The sequence below is a fragment of the Cyrtonyx montezumae genome, unplaced genomic scaffold, assembly GCF_038088225.1.
Source record: "Cyrtonyx montezumae isolate F1298 unplaced genomic scaffold, pur_monq_1.0 scaffold_17, whole genome shotgun sequence".
In the NCBI taxonomy this organism is placed as follows: Eukaryota; Metazoa; Chordata; class Aves; order Galliformes; family Odontophoridae; genus Cyrtonyx; species Cyrtonyx montezumae.
In genome coordinates this window covers 19,630,963-19,650,638 of record NW_027071903.1, presented here as the reverse complement: position 1 = coordinate 19,650,638, position 19,676 = coordinate 19,630,963, and the positions used below count along the sequence as shown (strand labels likewise).

Below are 19,676 nucleotides of genomic sequence, written 5' to 3'. Positions count from 1 at the left end.
AGTGATGGCATCAGTGGACAAAGGGAAGGCAGCCGATGTCACCTGCCTGGACTTCTGCACAGCCTTTGGCATAGTCCCTCACCACATCCTCATCTCTGAACTGGAGAGAGGTGGATTTGAAGGTTAGACTGTTCAGTGGATAAGGAATTGGTTGGAAGGTCGCAGCCAGCTGCTTGTGGTCACTGGCTTTATGTCCAGATGTAAGAGTCCCCAAGGGATCTGTCCTGGGACCAGAACTCTTTTAACATCTTTGTCAGTGACATAGCTGATGGGCTCAAGTGCATCCTCAGCAAGTTTGCTGATGACATCAAGCTGAGCAGTGTGGTCGATACAGCAGAAGGAAGGGATGCCATACGGGTGGGCTCTGGTGGACCTCATGAGATTCAACAAAGACAAATGCAAGGTGTTGTACTTGGGTCGGGGTAATCTCAGATATGAGTACAGACTGGGGCAACAACTCCCTGAGAGTAGCCCAACAGAGAAGGACTTAGAGGTCCTGGGAGGTCCTGGTAGGTGAAAAATTGAACATGATCAGCAGTGTGCTCCTGCAGCCCGGGGGGCCAATGGTATCCCAGGCTGCATCAGAAGAGGGGTGGCAGCAGGGAAGGGGGAGGGGATTGTTCCTCTCTATTCTGCCATCACGAGGCCTCATCTGCAGAATTGCATTCACATAAGGGGCCCTCCAAAACAGGGAGGATGTGGAGCTTTTGGAGAGGGTCCCGGGGAGAGCCACGAGAATAGGTAAAGGGCTGGAGCACCTCTTCTATGAAGAGAGGCTGAGGGAGCTGCACTTGTTCATTCCGGAGACAAGAAGGCTCCGGGGAAATCTCAGCACAGCCTTCCAATATTTGGAGGGAGATTATAAACGGGAGATAAATCAACTTTTTATACAGGTATAAAGAGATAGGACAAGAGGGAATGGTTTTAAACTAAAGGAGGGAAGATTTAGATTAGATGTCAGGATAAGTTTTTCGTTGAGAGGGTGGGGAGGTGCTGTGGATGCCCTTCCCTGGAGGTGTTCAAGGCCAGGTTGGATGGGACCCTCTGGGCAACCTGAGCTATCTAGTACTTGATCTAGCTGTTGGTAACCCCGCGTGCAGTGGGGGGGGTCAGAACTTGGAAGATCCTTGAGGTCCCTTCCAACCTAAGCCATTCTTATCATTCTGTGGTACAGCGAAAAGGGAGGTGGAAAATTCCCATGCCTTCATACTCGTATCTCTCTTCTTTCATCTCACTGCTTTCTTGCATCATAAAGAAGGGCATTTTACTAACATTGCTTCACCTTTTGAACAACCAGCCCGTTATCAGCGTTAGAAATAACACTTGCCAAGCCCAGGCCAACCTCTTTCTTCATTGCTTAGAAAAGGCAGCAGGTTTTCTGCATACATTTTTTTAAGAAGTAAGTGACTGGAGCAGACAAATCTTTAAAAACCCATACGAAGAAGGCTGGGTTGGCTGTTAACTCACAGTCTTGAGATAGCATTAACCAACCCCAACGGAAAGGAAGCTCTGTATCAGCTTCTTTTGCAATTCATCACAACCAGTGTAAAATACTTGTTAATGAGTCCATCACATTTCACAACCTGTCCCCTAAATGTTTTCAAAGGTAAATGTAGACTTTGCTTGCCTAACTTACTTTGTTTGGTTTACTTTGCAAATCTTAAATCTCAGTCATTCAGATGATAGTTGTAGATGGTGGTGGGGTTATTCCAGTACAAAATGCAAAGGCTTGCATTATTGCACATTAGTGGTACTAAAGGCCAGCATTCAGTGCTCTGTTGCAAAATCAGAATATAAAATGGAGTTCAGAGTAGAAAGTACAACACAGAAAATAACAAAATAGCACAGAAAGTTTCTTAGCCCTTATTTTTTCTGATTCCTTACAGCCTAGTGAATGTTAGTAAATGAAGTTTCATTCTATGAGCTGTCTTGGAACAAACCAGAGGGAAAATTTGGTTTGTCTCCACTGCTTGCATCACATTTTCCCCATTCTAGGAAGATATCAGTACAATGGGAACCTGAGCTGTGTGGTCTGAAACCCAGTACTTACTTTACTCATGCATCTGTGTTTCAGCAGAAGAATGAAGAGTGATCAGACACTTAAAAGCACATCACATTACTGCTGGTCTCTGTTATATGCTGTTTTATGAGTTCAGACAGGTGTCTGATTCATACTGTGGTCTTCAGGTGCTGTTACCAGACAGCTTAGCTTTCCATTCCCATTTGTCAATTACAGAACATCTAGTGTACAAATGTTAGTGTTTGTGTAGTCACCAATTTAATCGGCCTGAAATAAAGCAGCTCCCTTTTCCACTTCTCACGTCGTGTTGTTTGTACACAAAAAGCAAGAGGCAGGAAATACATCTCTAATCAGCTTTCAGCTCTCAGTATGCTTGTTCGTGTGTCCATATACTTGCATGTATTGAACAAGAGAAATAAGTGTCCAAGAGCTATCATTGTTGGACACTTGTGAGATTACAATTCGTTTTTATTATCTCCTTTAATAACAGGATACGGATGGAAAAAACTTCATGGAGGCAGTATTGATTTTAATCAAAATACCGTTCGGTCTTCTAATTAATGTTTTGTTGATACAAAGATAACCTCTAAAAGTCACCGCAGTAGGAATGGAGTTAGCATCTCCATTTTTGATGGAGTCTGAAACAAAATCTCTTACTGAAGAGCTGGCACTGGGGGACATTTGGCTGTGTTGGGGGTTCTGACTGCATAGCTGACAGCGACCTGAAGGTAATTTATTCACCCTGCGAAACATAAGAGTGATTAATATATGTAAGGTTCTGTTCTCCTTGATGCTGGAGAGGTCTTAAATGGAGGAGAAGCCAGAAAAGAGCAACAGGAATCACAGGGTTAGGGATAACGCTGAGAGTAATGAGGGCTGGCTGCTTTCCAAATGCAGAACAGTTATATTTTCCAGAGTGTAAAAAGTGCAATGTTAAACGATGGAAATCAATCATTTTTAGTATCGCTTAGGACGGGACAGTCAGATTGATTTGAAGTAAAATCGAATTGAAAAGCAGGGGAAAAAAAATGAGGGGAGATAGAGAAGGGCAATTGAGGAGGACGTGTGTCTTTCAGGGTGCTGTCAGTAGGTTGGGAAGGCATTGCACAGGGATGATCCAAGTGGCAGTGTACAGCTCTAACCTTGTAAAGGTTAAAACATGCCCTTGCAGCTCTGAACAGCCTCAGTAAAGTTAGCAGAGCTGTGGTTAACGTGCAGCACAGATGAGCCTCTGTGGGACTGCAGTTTTGATGAGGGAACAGCTTAGAACAGAGATTGATAGAGGTGGTCCAGTGGCTGTCATAGGGAGGCTGGAGCTCCCAGCTGTTGTGACAGTGCACACAATTAGTAAGGATAATTATGGTGATCATGTACATATCAGGATCTTTCTGGGCAGCAATGAAATATAGCTAAATAGGGCAAACTGTCCGTGTTTAGTTAGGATGCTGACAGATGATTGAAAGTAGTTAAGGTACCGTTTTCTAACGGGTTTCCTGAGCCACAGCAAATCTCCCTGTGCCCCCACACACACCTGACTGAGGGAGAGGATGTGTTAGTGTGTAGGATTTCAGTTTCCAATTACAGCAGGCAAGGAGCAGCATCCAGTTATGTAACTCAGCTGATAGGTGCTGACTTGTGCCGTGCTAGCTCAGTCGTGCAATCGTCTGATGTTCAGATATTCTATGTGTATTTATTTATAAATATTATTGCTATTATTTGGTTGCTGCTGCTCAAGCTTTGTACAAAGCTGAGAGAAGAACGGGAAATAAAATCATAGAGACGAACAACTGTCTGTATTGTAGATTTCACTGCAAAATTACTGTATATCAGCTGCTATTCTGACTGGAAGCACAACACGCCTGAACTGTATTTTCCATGGAATATTACATGCACAGGGTGAGCTGCTTGCACGTATTGATCTGCAGCTCCAGATCCAATCCAATGCAACACGTTCATGTGCCAAGGTCAGTTCAGTGAAAAGTGTTCCAGTCCAAGGACATCGAATTTTCGAATGAATAGTTATGTCGTATCTGTTGTGTTTATTTTCTTCCCCCAGATTTGTAAGAGCAAAGCTAAGGAGTCCCAGCAGTATTATCACAGCCTGTCTATCCGGCAGAGTCTGGCTATCAACTTCAACATCCAGCAGGACTGTGGCCATTTCCTTGCTGAAGTGCCAGTTCGCCTCCTTCCGTGGGAGGATTCCGATGCACCAGAGGTGGACGAAGAGCAAGAAGAAGAGCAAGAACCTGAGCTAAAGAATGGAGGCCCTCCTTCCAGTACAGAGGCTTTGCAGAAAGACAGCTCTAGTAACCAGGGGACCATGAGCAAGCCACGCAGCCGTGTTGTAGTCATCACACGAGAGGTGCCATACTTAACAGTGGCTGATTTTGTGCGAGAGTCTGCCCCTCGCCATGCCAAAAGCCCAGATCTATATGAGAGGCAAGTCTGCCTTCTCCTTTTACAGCTGTGTTTGGGCCTGGAGCACCTGAAACCCTATCACATCACGCACTGTGACCTGCGGCTAGAGAACCTGCTGCTGGTTCATTCCAGACCGGGAGGCAGCCCTCTGAGCTCAGAGTCCGTGGAGCCCAGTCCCAACACTGCTTGCCCAGCCAGGTTAATAGTGAGCAATTTCTCACAGGCCAAGCAGAAGAGTCATATGGTAGATCCTGAGGTCCTGCGGGATCAGTCCCGCCTGGCTCCAGAAATCATCACTGCAACACAGTACAAAAAGTGCGATGAATTTCAGACTGGCATCCTTATCTACGAAATGCTGCACTTACCCAATCCATTTGATGAGAACCCGGAGCTGAAGGAGAAGGAGTACACTCATGCTGATCTCCCCAAGATCCCTTGCCGCTCCCTCTACTCTCAAGGGCTTCAACAACTTGCCAGCTGCTTGCTGAATCCCAACCCCTCGGAGAGGATCCTGATATCAGAAGCCAAGGGAATCCTTCAGTGTTTGCTTTGGGGTCCACGTGAGGACTTGTTCCATGCTCTAAGTGCATCTTCCAACCCGGCCCGGAAAGATGCTGTACTTCAGAACTGGCTGGACATCAAAAGGACGCTGCTGATGATAAAGTTTGCAGAGAAGTCCTTTGACAGAGACTGTGGAGTGATTCTGGAAGACTGGCTTTGTTGTCAATATCTGGCTTTTGCGACCGTGGACTCACTTCATCGCATTGTGAGGATCATGCAGCAGCACTAGTTTATAAGACCTGCTGCTTTTTACGAAGCACCTCCAGTGCAGCCCTCACTCCAGCCTGCCCTAGGGCTCACACTTTGAACGAGTGTTTAAAACAAAGGCCTAGATGTCAAAGCCAGCAGCTCTGAGCAAATAGGTTCCAATTGGAGAAACTGCCTCCTGTACCCAGTGTGACAGAAACTTTGCTTTTTTAGCCAGGCCTCTTAGGGATTCATTTTATACGCATGACTGCATTTGGATCATACTCTTTGTAACTAGATAAAAGGAGAGCAAACTTCTATACCACTATTTCTAAAACTACAGTAAACAAATTGCCCTCCTCCTGCTGGGCAGTTTCTGCCATTTCTGTATGTAGCATTGGTAGTGAATAGCAGTGACCGATAGCAGAGATGGATTAGTTGTAAATGGGAGATGGATGACCCACGTTGCCCCATTGCTTTCATTCCACACCCCACGCAGAATTTCTTCTCGCCTCGTCCCCCACGGCTGGGCTGGACTCTTTCTTCCCTTTGGTCTCAACCAAATGGATTCTCATCTTTCCCTTAACATTTTATGCCTTCTTTTTTCCTTGCAGATGTGGTTGTTCTGCTGATTGCACCGTGTCAGCAGGCAGTAAGCGTCTGTGCTTTGTTCTCTTCCATTCTCCTCTCTCTCTGACACACTGCCTACCCACATCCTTTCCAATCTCATCCTTGATTTCATCAATGTTGCCTTAATTGGACTGTTTTCCCTGGCTTAAGACCTCTGCATCAAAAAGCAGAATATGCACGCTTAGTCTGTCCTGTTTTCCCTACTTGACACTCACCAGTCTGGACAGCTGATGTACTGTAGCTATAACCACATTCGTACAATAAAAATACAACACACGGTGGGCAATTGAAATTCCCCTTCCATCGCAGAAGGCACTAAAGCCTGACTTGAACAGGACAGGCCGTGTATAATCTTCTCTGACAATCACTGCTATGAATTGGGGTTGAAAATAACAGCCACCTCTTCAGTTTTATTTTGGTTTGCTCTTGTCACTTGTGCCATATTGCAAAGTGGGACTGAAATTGGCTCCGCTGGTATGTTGGCAGGAGATGGAAGTGTTTAGAGCTCGTCTGTGTGTAGCTAACGGGCCACATGGAGGCACTTTTACTGCAGACACAGTTCTCTGAAGGGTAAAAACAAGGGGCAAAAACAGTGTTGTTTAATTACCGAGGGAGCTGTTAAGTTTGGCAGCCACAACTAACAGAGCCGTGATCCATTTTTCCCACAGCGGTGTTTGGCTGCGCTTCCCTTGTCTGCTGTAACTAGTGCGTTCTCATGTTGCCATAGACAGCACCCCAAAAGTGGCACGTTGTCAGAGCAGCTCGGAGATCATTACAGACGGGGTTTGGGACTGGAGCGGGAATTAGCGAGTGTAAGAAACAAAATCTGAAGAAATTCAACCTGAAGGAGCTTTGCATTTTTCGAGGCAGCTGCTGACCTCCCACCCTGACCGAGGGGCTGTTTCCTACAGAACCTCTGCAGTTGGACAGATGATGTGTTTTCTCAGTATTGCTGGGCTCTGAATTGTTCCCTGAATCGCTCCGAAGAACTCATTTGGATGTGGAGGAACAAGTGATACTGAATATTCTAACCCAGGTGATGGAAAGCAGACAGCCCTAGTTACGAGCCTGTGCTTCTCTTCTATGGATCTATGTGCAATTCTTGTGTGTATTTTTTAAAGCTGTATGTTACAGTGTTCACTTTACACACCAGCCTTTACCGGATGCTAGATCTGCAGCCCCTTCCTTTATTTTCCTGGCACATAAATGCAGCTATCCATGTGTTCCTTTTATGGATGGATGTTTCATTGTAGTCGTTAAAACTGAGGAATCAATTCACTTCAGCCTTGAAACAAATAGCCACTTTATACAGCATATGCATGCTTGGACCAGACGCATGGAAACGGAACAAACAGTCCTGCAGGCTTAAGGTCAGCAAAACGAGCTCTGGATCCACACCATTCATTTGGAGGGGTTGAAATCTGTGTGTTACTCTTCTCTGGCATCTCTCAGAGCTAAGCTGAGTACTGTGTAAGCCCACGTGGACTGTGCTGTAGTATGTAGACAGCCTCTGTGACCTTCCTCAAGATTTTTTGAAACTTCTGATTATTATTCTTGTGTTTGATTCACCTGTATCAGTGAAGGATCAGGCAAGGATAATGTATTTTCATGTGATGTGTATTTTTTCTTTCTTTTCTGGGCAAGGAGGTAAGGATGGCAGCATTGATGGGGAGGGAAAAAAAAAGAAGACTGTGCTTTAAAAGCCCAAGTGCAATGTGTGTAGCTGAGATACTTCGCTACATCAGGAAAGAAAGTTTCTATACTACTGCCGAGCAGCTTGTAGAAGAACCTGCACAAAGAGTCACACACACGGTGGTGGGTGCAGCCCTGCATTGCCTGGAGGCATGGGGGCAGTGCCCTCACAGCGTACACACACTGAGCATGGCAAGCCTCGTGCATCCTGTCTGCTAGCTGTTAGTCGCAGCTGCGCTCAGAGCAGGGCTTCTTGTTCCCTGTGGTCTGGTTTTGTGTTCGTTTCACAGTGCCTGGGTGCACATAACTCCTCACCAACCCGTAAAGGCTGCTGGAGCAGTTCTCGGACCACTCGTCGTCGCATTGAAGCCAGTAGGTCTCCACGGTTACGGACACGTGTTTTCAGAGTCACTTTCCTGTCAACACGCACATGCAGAGTTGAATTCTGAATGTTTTACAGCCGTACGTATTTAATGCAGCTGGTCCAAAGCCTTTGTATCTCTAGCTATCTTAACTTCTGTTTGTATTTCTTGTGATGAACCAATACTCATTTTAACTCTGCAGTATAACCGAGCATGGATAGACGTTCACTACCCATCTCTTCTTGTGCAGCACTGGGTAAACTTTAGCAATTTGTAGTGTTGTGTGTGTTTTTCCTTTTTTAGGGTTTGGTTGTTTTTTTTTCTCCTTAATATACAAAAGAAGAAAGGTCAGAGAAGTGAAACATAATCTGGCCTGCGGTGTTCCTCTGGGGAGCTTGAGGCTGACTTTGCAGGTGTGCCCATAACTCTGGTGATGGTAATGTTTGTGGTGGTCCTTCATCCTGGCAACAGATATTGCCACGTAAATATCGGAGAATGTGTGCATTAAACTGATGGTAAACAGATCCTAAGAATGCTACAGCATAATTGCGAAGCAAAAGGAAAAAAAAAACCTTTCTGTTTGCAGTTGAGAGCCTGCATACAGCAGGAGCACGACCCCCGGCTGTGCACGTTTTAACTTACGTGGGTACGTGCACAGGTCTTGAATTTTTTAGCAGTCGCACTTTCAGTTGAGCTCAAGAAATAGGAAGAGCTGCAAATCTAAGATAACAGTATTGATTGTAAATATATATTTTTCTATTAATAAAAGCTGTCATTCAGATATTTTTATCATGAACTCTGAAGAATTTTCCAGTGGAAACTTAACTTCTGGAAAATCAAATGCTTGCTTGAAGAACTATGATGAGTGGTTTCTGATCCTGTTAGAGCCATTAAAAACCTCTCTAATGTTACAGAGAGGGCACAGTGATTGGATTCACAACATTGAGTGCCTTGTCCAAAAACTAAAAACGAAGCCGGTCAGTTGGTGGAAATCCGATTCTTCTTGTGATAGCCCTATAAATAATATGTTAAGATGCAGAAGAAATGAAATTAATTAATTCATTAATTCAGTGCTGTACTTTATAACTGAGTTGACCTATTCCATAAGATCCGTTTCTGAAGTTTCAGTTAGGGGGACAAGTTCCCTTGAGTCATTTGTAGTACAGCCCAGGCCGGATTAACAACCAAAACTGTGGGCTTCCAGGTTTGGAAGTGCATGTGCACAGGGAGAGCAGGTCAGGTCAGTTGCTTAGACCCACGGCCACGTCCGGACGAGCCTAATGCTTTGACAATCTGCTGGGAGATGAGGAGCTGCCTTCGTTTGGGAGAAGTGGTGAAGGTAAGGTGTGCCAATCTGGATGTCAGTAGTGGATGTGCTGCACACTGTGCTCTGTGGGTCAGACGTTGTACCTCTGGTAAAAGGGGGGTTCTGAAAAACTCACTCCTGAGACGTTGTGGAGGATGGGTTTGTTCTGTCTTTCTTACGTCGGAATTACTTATTCCTCAGATCTGATCATTCAGCATGCATCACCAGGTGAATATGAGGAGAATCTATCAGCAAAACCTTACCTAGAAATTTTCAGGAATGAGGGAGTCCAGAATCTTATTTTGGAGCCTCAGCAATGTCCAAGAGAGAGGCCTGGTCTCTTTTCAATATTCAGACAATAAAAACACAACACAAGCTAGGATGTTTTGTTGCTGGCCTGCAGACAAGAACGCACATAGCGTTTACTCAGACACTCCACCTTAAATCTTGTGTGCTCCTCACATCACAGCAGCCCCCGCAAGGTATGAGTGGATCATTCTGACATCTTTACACAGAGGAATTCCAAAAATGTATGATTTAAATGAATCAGGTGTGTGTTAGTAATCGGCCACTTAACTGCTGAGTTAGAATGTACCCGTTTCTCGGTCCTTGTGCTGAGAAGCCCCGCTTGAGTTAATATATTTAGTTTGTAATAACAAATGCGTATGGAAATATAAATTAATAGTTCTGTTTTTATTTAAATCAGTTGCAACTTTTTTAAGGGATATGTGGTAGCTGAATCAGACCATTCGATGCAATTTCCTTTCCTCTTTACTCCGAACAAGAGCTAAAACACGTGTATCTGTGTGCAAGCAGTGCGTGACCATTGCTCAGTGCATGAGCGGGCCGTGTGCTCAACTGTGATTCTGCAGAGATGGTGTTGGCTCTGCTACAGCTCCTGCAAAACCTGCGGCACGATCAGAGCCGTCCCGTGCACGGCACAGAGAGATGCTGTGGTGGTGTGGTTATGCAGTAACGTAACGTCAAAGAAGTGCAGAATTAGAGTCTTTAATGCCTCTGTAACAGTAGAGCTGTGGAGATATTCTGTAAACTCTCATGTGGATTCCAGACGCGTTCGGGAACGCGAACAAAATGCGTTTCAGAAGAAGCAGTCTCTCCCGCTGCTCTGTTGCAGAGAATTTCTGGTAGATGTTTCTGTGGATTTTGCTGTTCACCCGGGTGCAGTATTGGAAGGATGGTGGTTTTGAACAGACGTAGAATGCAATAATTCTATTCTAAATAGTCCCCTATCAGTCTGCTTGCGTTGGTGCTCCACTCAGCATTTAGTTGGGAACCACAGAACGCTTGCACATCAAGCAGAGTCACCAGTCAGAAACGAAGTACTCAGCACACCTGGACATAAGCATATTCCCACTGTATAGAATGTGAGAATTCGATTGTACTTCAGATTATGAAGATTTCTTTTTCCATGAACCCAAGGGGAAAATTTCAGGGATTTACAAGACGCTGGAATTTATTTTTTTTATGTGGAAGAAATATATGTTCACATATATACATAAATATGTATGAGTGTGTGCAGGCACATTTATATATATATGTATGTATGTATATGAATTTTTGTATCCCAGAAGTATTCTTTGCCCCCTTTAATCTGAAAAAATATATATTATATATTGTATATATAATATATATTTAAGGTTGTGTAAGTTTGTGGTCATTTCATAAGTAACACTTCAAAAATGACCCGGGCCTCTATTTCCTTAGCATTTGGCTTGTTGGTATTAGAAGGTTTTACAGTTGAGATCCTTGGTTTTTTTTTTTTCTTTCAAAGCTTGATTATGCTGAGCATCTAACAATATGTTCTTGTCTTTAATAGAAGGGGAAACATTATTTTTAAATTAGGGGTTCCAAAATCGGTGATCTTTTATAAGCGAGATTCCTTTAAAATCCCATGAATGAGGGATTTGTTTTTCTTGAATTTGAACTCCATTCTTGTGGGTAATTTGTATTTGGAATTCCTGGTTGCATTGCTTTATCTGGTGCTTCATATTGACATTTACACGTTTTTATATGAGTTAAGTATATAAACTTCAAGCCTTCCTTTGTGATCAGGGGCAGTTACACTCTGGTTTGCTGTGGTACTTTGCTGTGTACTCTGTGGCATTCATGTTACTGTGTAAATAAACTAGTTTTATTACACTCCAACAAACATCACCTTCTGTTATTTTCCTTTCTTCCCAGGCAGTTAGCTCAGGATACGTGTTTCTGAGGAAAGTGCACGCAGCAAGTTGAGAAAAAGATGGTGCTCCAAGCAAAGCTGGCTGGTGGGCAGCAGCAGTTGGGTGCAAGCAGTGCCTCGGGCTGTGCTGCAGCAGCAGTTGTGGTCCCTGCTCCCCAGCACAGCCATGGGCACAGACACCGAAGTTAGCGATATCCCTGGTGAGGGCTGGGCTCGGCTGACCTGATGAGAAGGAGTAAAATGGCTCTAAAGATTTTTGTATGCTGTGACAGTGCGGGATGCCTTCAAGGCACTTGTCTGCAGTGGAATTCATTTTGTGTCTGATCTGTTACCTTGAAGCGTACAGCCTGATGGAGGGTGTGTGAAAAACAGATGGGATAATGCACATCTTCCCTGCTCGTGCAGACACACTTCAGCAGCAGTGAGATGAAACAGCTCAATTTGGTGCCCGGATCTGATAGGCAGCGATGGTAGCTGCTAATTTATTAGTAGAGCACAGATGACACCGTATGCACTGAAGCAATGCCGTGGTTCTGCATGACAATTGCACTGCTCATAAGTATTCAAAAAAAAAAAAAGAAAACCAACATCCTGAGGGCTCAATTCTTGCCAGAGCTCCAGCGGCTTTGTACAGGTAATGTCATCAATTTTGGTGGGATCAGAATTAGTCTGCTGTAACTACTGCGTGCCTTTCACATCCGTTCCTCACACACTGTTTCAAAGCCTTTCAAAACCAGTAGTGTCCTTGTGCTTTTTGAGAATACCAAGCTGACACGCTGCAGAGGTGTGGGTAAATATCAGATGAAAACACAAGTCAAGTGAGGAGTGGTGTTCGCTGTCTGGAAAACAAGGCATTGGTGAGCCACTGGGAGAGCAGCAGGGGGACTGTGAGGGAGATTTAGGAGTATTGGATCAGGGAACACAAAATCATGGCCGTCGAGAGTTATCTGTCAGCATCTGAACTGTTGCATCTCACTCACTAACAGGACCTGTTTGTTGTACTGTCATCAAGGTGTTACTTCGTCACATTGCAGCTGGCAGAATCAGGACAGTGAAAGGAGCTGACAGTTAAGGCCACAAAACCCTCTGCTATATTTTATACTCCAAAAAGGTGAGGAATGGGAACAAGGAGCTCATTGCAAAGGGGAGCCCGTACTCCTCTGCTTAGCAGCACAGTGCCATTTGAAGACAGAAATGTGCCAGGGGCAGACCTAGTTATAGGTATTAATGTCGGATCCTGGATTTTTTTTTCCTGGTTTCATTGGACTCTTGATGATGTAGATGAACTGCAATGAACAGCAGAAGATTAACTTGGAAAAAAAAGAAGAAAAAAAAAGAAGTGAAATTCCTGTAGTTTATCTGTAAGAAGCGAACTATTAACTTTGCAAAATGCAAACCAAAATGCAAAAGGACATAAAAGTTCTTCTAAAGAAAATGGAGATCACATCAAGATAATAAAGTCATCTGAAATTTCTTACTAGAAGTAAGAAAACAATGTGAGTTCTGTGCTGAAGGGGAATAGGAATAGGATGCAAGAGCACTGAAGCATCTACTGTATCTACTTGCATGCTGTTCACCACTGATTCATAACTGTCCTCTACAAATTGGGAGCCTCCATCAATTTCCATTTATCTCTAATGATTTTTATAGAACTATATATCAACTTCATCCATTTTAATAATAGCTGCTTGAACAAGATCATAACAAGATTACAAAGCCACTAAAAAGAAAGGAATTTAAAGCTGTAGCACTGGAGTAGCAGATCAAGCTGTTCTGACATCCATTTTGGCCTAAATAGGCGTCCAGGTTTAGACTAGAACTTTGTGTCCTCTGCCACTTTGCTGTCCTCTCTCTTCCAGCGTGGTCTCGGTGTCTGTGTTCTGCAGGAGCCTTGGAGCATCCCTCCTGCTTGGACCAGCCCTGTTCCCCAGCATTACTTTACAGCAGTACAAGAAGGCAGTGGGAAAGGGCCTCATTAACATCAGTACGAGTGCAGTGTTCAGCTCCTTTGGCACGCCATTAGAGATGTGTGCATCCATTTGTGGGCTTCCTAAGCCCCTTATCTACTATGTTATTACCCTGATGACTTTAAGCAGTCTACTGCAAGCTTCAAAGTTGTGTGATGAGCAAATGCCATTCCTGTTACTCCCAGGAGGAATGCAGTCCCTTCTGTGATGGTGTATGGTATCTTTCGTTACCAAAACAGTGTAAAATGGAGGTCAGTAAAAGCTCTGGGAACTTAGGCAGAGAACAAGGGCATACTGGAACGCATCAGAGCACCTTGTAAACCATTTATTTCCTACTGAGTAACTTGCAAAATAGCAAATTGTCAAGGCTTTTTCTTCTGCTTTAGTCAAAAGGCAGACTCTAACAGCTTGGGTTCCCTCATACTGTGCGGGGTATCGTTCCAGTAGTGATGCACTGGAAGCATGCCATCTGCTGAGCAGCAGACCAAGGGCTCCATTCAGCCTGTTCACTCAGGAGCAGACACAGGGGAGGTGGGGTGGAAAATAACCAGTCCCAGCCTCCTCTGGAGATGTTGGCTGACAAGAAGGGCTGTCATTCCAATGCTATTGCAAATTTACACAGAAAAAGAAGAGAGTGGACAATAAGTTACCTACTTTAGACATGTTTTCATGGTGGTATTTTAAGAAATAAGAAAGACGCATCACAGTCTCCTTCAAATATATCTGCATCAGCTGAATCATAGATGTAGCAAATACATGCAGCATCCCAAGAATGATGGCAAGTGCTTTGATTCTCCTACCAGCTGAAGAAAGAAGAGGCTTCACACAGAGAGGCAAAAATCTGGTAGCTCACAAGCCCCAGAACACGCTGGACAAGAGTCACTTTCCCATAAGAACAGTAAGAGCAGGCTGGAAACGTTACGCCAGTTTGTACTGCTGAGCATCTAACTTATAAATCTTAATAGTAAGTTTAAATAAGTCTTTCTTAAGGAAAGTGATGCTCTTAAGGAAATGATGTTGAATTTACCATAGACCTCATTCTTCTTGGAGTTCTGTCAATACTCTTCCCTGCTGGGCTGAACCTGTCGCCCACAGCTGCGCATCTTTGAGGCTTGTGCCAATAGCAATCAGTGGCAAAACTAACTCTCCCTAACATTTCCTCTAACGCCGTGTGTCTTTTTAAGGCTTTCTTTTCTTTTTTTTTCTTTTCCTTTTCTCCTTTGATTCTTTTCCAATTTTTTTTCTCATCGGTTATTAACTAAATGCTAGCTCATTGTGGTTTTGTAATCAGATTATCTGGTAATACCTGCCTAAAGCAGCCAACGCTGATTAAAAGAAAGGGTGGCCATTGTGTTACTTCTAATAGGAACGATTTAGGTCTTGAGGCTGAGGCTGAATTACAGGAGAGCTCAACTTAACAAGGGATTGAATTAAGTTGGGAACACCTGATGGCAACATTTCCTGCATCTCCAAACTGCCAAAAGAAGACAGTGGCATGGTTGTGAATTTACGATATCCCCTGGAAAGGAAGGACAAACAGCTCGTTTTAACCACTTCTGGAAAGAGGGCCTTATCCTCAATATATTTAGATAACCGATAAAAAAATCCATAGCAATTTTGAAGGGGGATATAATGTAATAGAAAAGATCCTATCTGAGCAACAGCCACAAGGTCACTGCTAATTGCTTATTTTATACAACATAGGCTGGATTTCTGATGTGCTGTTTGTCAGCCCACACCCAACTGCATACACAATTGCTACGATGGAGAATACAAGACATGGGTGCACAGAGCCTCTGAAAGCAAGGTCACACTGTGGTTGCAGGCAAATGTAATATAGTCTTCCAGTTATTAAGATTGATTTTTAATAATTGTATTTTTCCACACCTCCCAACACGTAATGGAGGTTATGATACAATAACACTCGACTTTCTAACTTAGATGCATTTACTACTTCTAAATAGCACAGGAGATGAATATTTCAGGCTTGCTCTCCAGAGGGAGCAGTCTCCGGGCTCTGAGCGTTGTCTAGACTGAACTGATCTCCACAGTTTTAAAAGTGGCCTCTGTGATCCTACTTATCCTTCTAATCATGAACAATCCCATTGCTGTTCCTGCCCTGAGTCCATCTTCATCACAGGAGGGCTCGTGTTGCACTGCATTTCAGTCACTCCAGTGAGACTCTGAACTGCTCTTGAGAACTGCTTCAGCTGACTTCAATTGATTGTTTATTATCTCCTGACAGTAAGTGCTAATTACACAGCTGAGGAAATTGGTTTGTCCTTTTAGCCGTTCTTTCTCCCAGAAATGTAGAAAATGGAATTTTTGATGACTTAAATTTCTTTTGTACTCCGGTTTGATGTGTGCAGAGAAAAGATTATTCCTTTCCGTGTGGCTAAATGTGAGAGCCTGCCTTACAAGAGCAAATCAAGAGGAAAATCTTGGCATCCTGAAGTTGTGACCTAATTCTATCCTTCGCTGTTTCCCCCTCTCTCCAAAACATCCTGAGTTCAAAATAGCTGCCCTTATTCAGAACAGTTCTTCTTTCTGCTCAAATAGGTCACTTAGAGAATCAAGGCAGTAACATAGCCCTCTGAAACACACAGCTGCCACGCTGCCCACCCGAGCCGTGCACACACAGCCTCTGGAAGAGGCCTTCCTTCTGGTGAACGCAGCTGCATTTTCTATCAAACACAGAATTAGGTTTCCCCGTTGATTTGAAAAAATGGATTGGAATTACAGTTAGGAACAATATCCAAGTTCAGGATGCAACTCGTTGGCCTCCAGCCGTGCAGAAATCCCTGCCGTGCGCACGGCAGATCTCTGGCTCGGCAGTTCAGATGCAGGATGTGGCTGCACTTTGGGTGGAGATGTGCATTTGACAAAGGTGCAGCCTTTTTTCTCTAGGGGTCCGAATGTAGATTGAGAGTTCCACAGAAGGCCACAAAGCTTTGCCAGTTCACAGTGCCTCAGAGCCCTGTCTGTGGAATACAGGTGAAGAGTATGAAAGGAGCAGATGGGACATATTCTTAGGTATGTGGTGAATGTCTCAGATGGTGTGACAAGATGTTAATGAGCCTAGGAACCCCCTGGGAGTTAAATTGCTTAACTATAATGCCTCATCAGTCAGAAGCTTGTAATAAGAGGCTGTAGATCCCTGGCAAAGCTGTCTAAGCAGAGATCAGCAAAAGGCTGACACCAAAGTTTCCACTATCCCTGGATGTGGGTAAAAGGAAACACTTGTTTTCCTTGAGAAAAGGGCATTCAGGTTCCTGTTCTCTTGCACCGCTCAGGTTACCGAGGGCATTGTACCCCAACTGCCAAGAGAAGAAAGATTAGTGGACACATCCAGCATAGTCTGTGCTTTCCTTGTAAGTATATTTCAAAGGAGCAGTGTTACTATAGTTAGGAGTTTCAAATTCAGTCTTTTGCCTCTGTTTTCACTGGATTTTTTGGCTACTTTTTTTTTTTTACCCAAATCAGTAATAGTAGTGTAGCATATTCTTCCTATTGCTTCCATATAAATATATTCCAAAAGCCTGCACTAATATATGCCACGTTTCACTACAGAGAAGTTCCCACAGGGATTAAAACAAGATATGAGGATGGAAATACGGGTTTTCAAATGATGAAATAGAGATTTCCTCAGTGGTTTACAGAGCTACTGTGTAAAATCTCAGAACAAAGCTATACGTAAACGTTCACTGCATTTTCTACATTTCCAGACTATCCTCACTGCCTCTTTGAAGACTTCACAGGCACGCAAGTTGACATACATGCCACACCACATTGTTCCACCAGAAAGCAAAGGAATTTGGACACTGTGGAAGGGAGATTTTATACAAGACAATATCTTTGGAAATGTGTGATCTCTGACCTCATCCCTTATGTTCTGCTAGAATATATACATCTGTCTTCTTCAGCTGAACAGATAAACTGCTGGCACCCTACTACTTCTCACCTGCAGTAATGGCTGACTTTGTGGCTAGCTCATCCCACTGTATCAAATTATAAGAAACCATTCTCTAATGAATTAAGAAAGCTGCTACATTAAAAAAAAAAATAAGAGTTAGTAGTGGTATTTAATTCCTGCAGCATTTGTGTGACTACTACTTGTGTGTTGTTTCCAAGTCCATGCTATTCTACAGAAAAAGTATTTTCTGTCTGAATCAAAGGAGATTTATTTTATTTTATGCTATGGAAACTTCTGTAAGTAATAGAGATCCACAGCAGCTGAGGTGATTGCCTGAGGATTTCTGATATAGAGGAGTTCTGAGTTAAAAAAAAAAAAAAGAAATCTCAGTCAATTGCATTGGGTTTAAGATCAAAGAGAACTTTACTGGAATCAGCAGTCCTGTGGTATAACGCGCTGGAGAGGTAAGTTCCTGAACTTTTCAGTTGCTCTTTGCTTACTGGAAAACCAAAACCTCATGGAGTCTACGATAAGGCTGCTGAAAATCTGTATATCCACAGTTAAACAAGGATCATGTTTGCAGACAGATCACCCAGCTCATCTGTTTTGTGGAAATACCCCTTGATGGGTACCAAAAGGTAAGCATGCTCACATAGTAAGACATAAGAAAGAGGCCACAAGCACAAGCACATCCTCCTGTTTATCTTCACAAAGAACACTGCAAAGGCCACACCTGGAAACAGGGATGAGGGGGTATTTCTGCACTGGTGAGGAAGCCAAATCCAGCAATGAGAGCAAACCTCTGCCAGGGGATATTGGCAGATTCACCTCTACAGCGTAGCAAGCTACATAAATCCCTGCTTTGGGATCCTAGAGGTGTAGAAGTGACCAAATGATGCTGTACATAAGGGGATGGAAATCAGAGCACCGATTTGAGTCTCCTTGAGTTTTTTAGAGGCGTCCAGTAGATGGCAGCAAATGGCACTCCAGGGAGCGGGATAGCCTGAAGGTGGAAGCCTGCGAGCTGCTGGAACACATCAGTGCGAGCAATTACACGGTTCTGGTTTTTTTTTCCTTCTACCCATTATGAACTGAACTCATTTATTTTGCTCTTTGCAGAGAGAACAAAGCCATAGGAGATTTTCACAGTGTTGTACTCCACTGATGCATAACATGGTAAAAATTTAGCAGCACCTTGAAGTAACTTGTCATTTTCTTATAATGTATAATTATTTGAATCATTTATTCGCCCCAAATTAAAGCTCTTGCTATAGATCCCTTTGCATAAATCATGATTGCCATTAAGAATAGTTTCTGGAGGAGAGCAATTTCATATGAAATGATCACTGTGGCAGGTATTCTAATAACATCCTGGTAGAAACAAGGTATCTCATTACAGAACTTGTATTTTGTGTGAAATATTAGGCCATCATTAAGAGAGCACTAAAACACACATAGCATCGGATGACATAGGTTATTTCCCTGAAAGATTGCCCTGCAGTACTACACAAAGCTTAACATTTTCTATTTCTTCTAGCTGGATTCACCTGCTTGACATCAGTTTGTTTTGTTTTGTCTTCTGGATATTGAGCCTCAGTCGGCTTACTTATACACAGAGCCCATTTTACAGTACAACTCAGCAAACTACAGGTGGTTAGGAAGATGTTTAATTTCCCTTAATCTAATTTAAATAGTTGAGGAAGACTAAGCGTCTTTCAACTGGGAAGGAAAAAAAGGAAAAAGAGACATTTACAGAGTACTGAAGCAAATGCTGGTTTGTAACCAGTGTTTGCAACTGTCCCTTTAATTACCCTAACCATTTGAAAGTACCGAGCAGTTTTGTTTTCCAGACTTTTCACTCTGCTGGAAAACCACAGCTGGCTGTACCTATATATCCAAACACTTCTCTAGAGCTATACCACTGCACTTACCACCTGGCGAGGTCATGCTGGGCATCTGCTCCCAGCCAGCCAACAGTAACCATGAAGACAACACCCTGACCACTCAGAACAGGATAGGCAGGATATCCACAGGAGCTGGCCCAACTGGTACAGCAGGAACCCCGCCTTCCAGAAGCTTCAGGCTTCATAGATATCTTCTGAACATTCACAATATGTTTGTGAAATAAACCAATAGCCTCTGAAAATTGGCACAAAGACAGAAAGAGATGATAAAGAAATTTTCTAGTACCATAAAATAAATCCAGGCAAGATTCTTTATCCGTGGAGTACTGCTTTAAATCCAGTACCCTCTTTCCTCTCAGTCTAATAAGGTTACCCATTAGCAAACTGTAAATATCTCTGTTAAAAGGTGGAGCAGCTCCTTTCAACCACAGATGGAACCGAGGGAACAGTTGGTAGGGGTGTGTCGCAAAAGCAAAGGCAGCCCAGCTAACTGGTCTGACATTATAACTTGTTTTTT

The 19,676-nt window shown here is 43.5% G+C and overlaps 1 protein-coding gene across 2 annotated transcripts in view; it reads left to right on the top strand.

Moving 5' to 3' along the window:
• PEAK1 (pseudopodium enriched atypical kinase 1) overlaps nt 1–6,626 on the top strand; it is a 31,551-nt gene extending 24,925 nt beyond the window's left edge. For both annotated transcript variants that reach the window (XM_065733579.1, XM_065733578.1), the window contains one exon: nt 4,077–6,626. In XM_065733579.1, the coding sequence (XP_065589651.1) occupies nt 4,077–5,228 (1,152 nt within the window). In that variant the 3' untranslated portion in view covers nt 5,229–6,626. The remainder of the gene's footprint in view (nt 1–4,076) is intronic.
• Nucleotides 6,627–19,676: the final 13,050 nt, after the last annotated feature.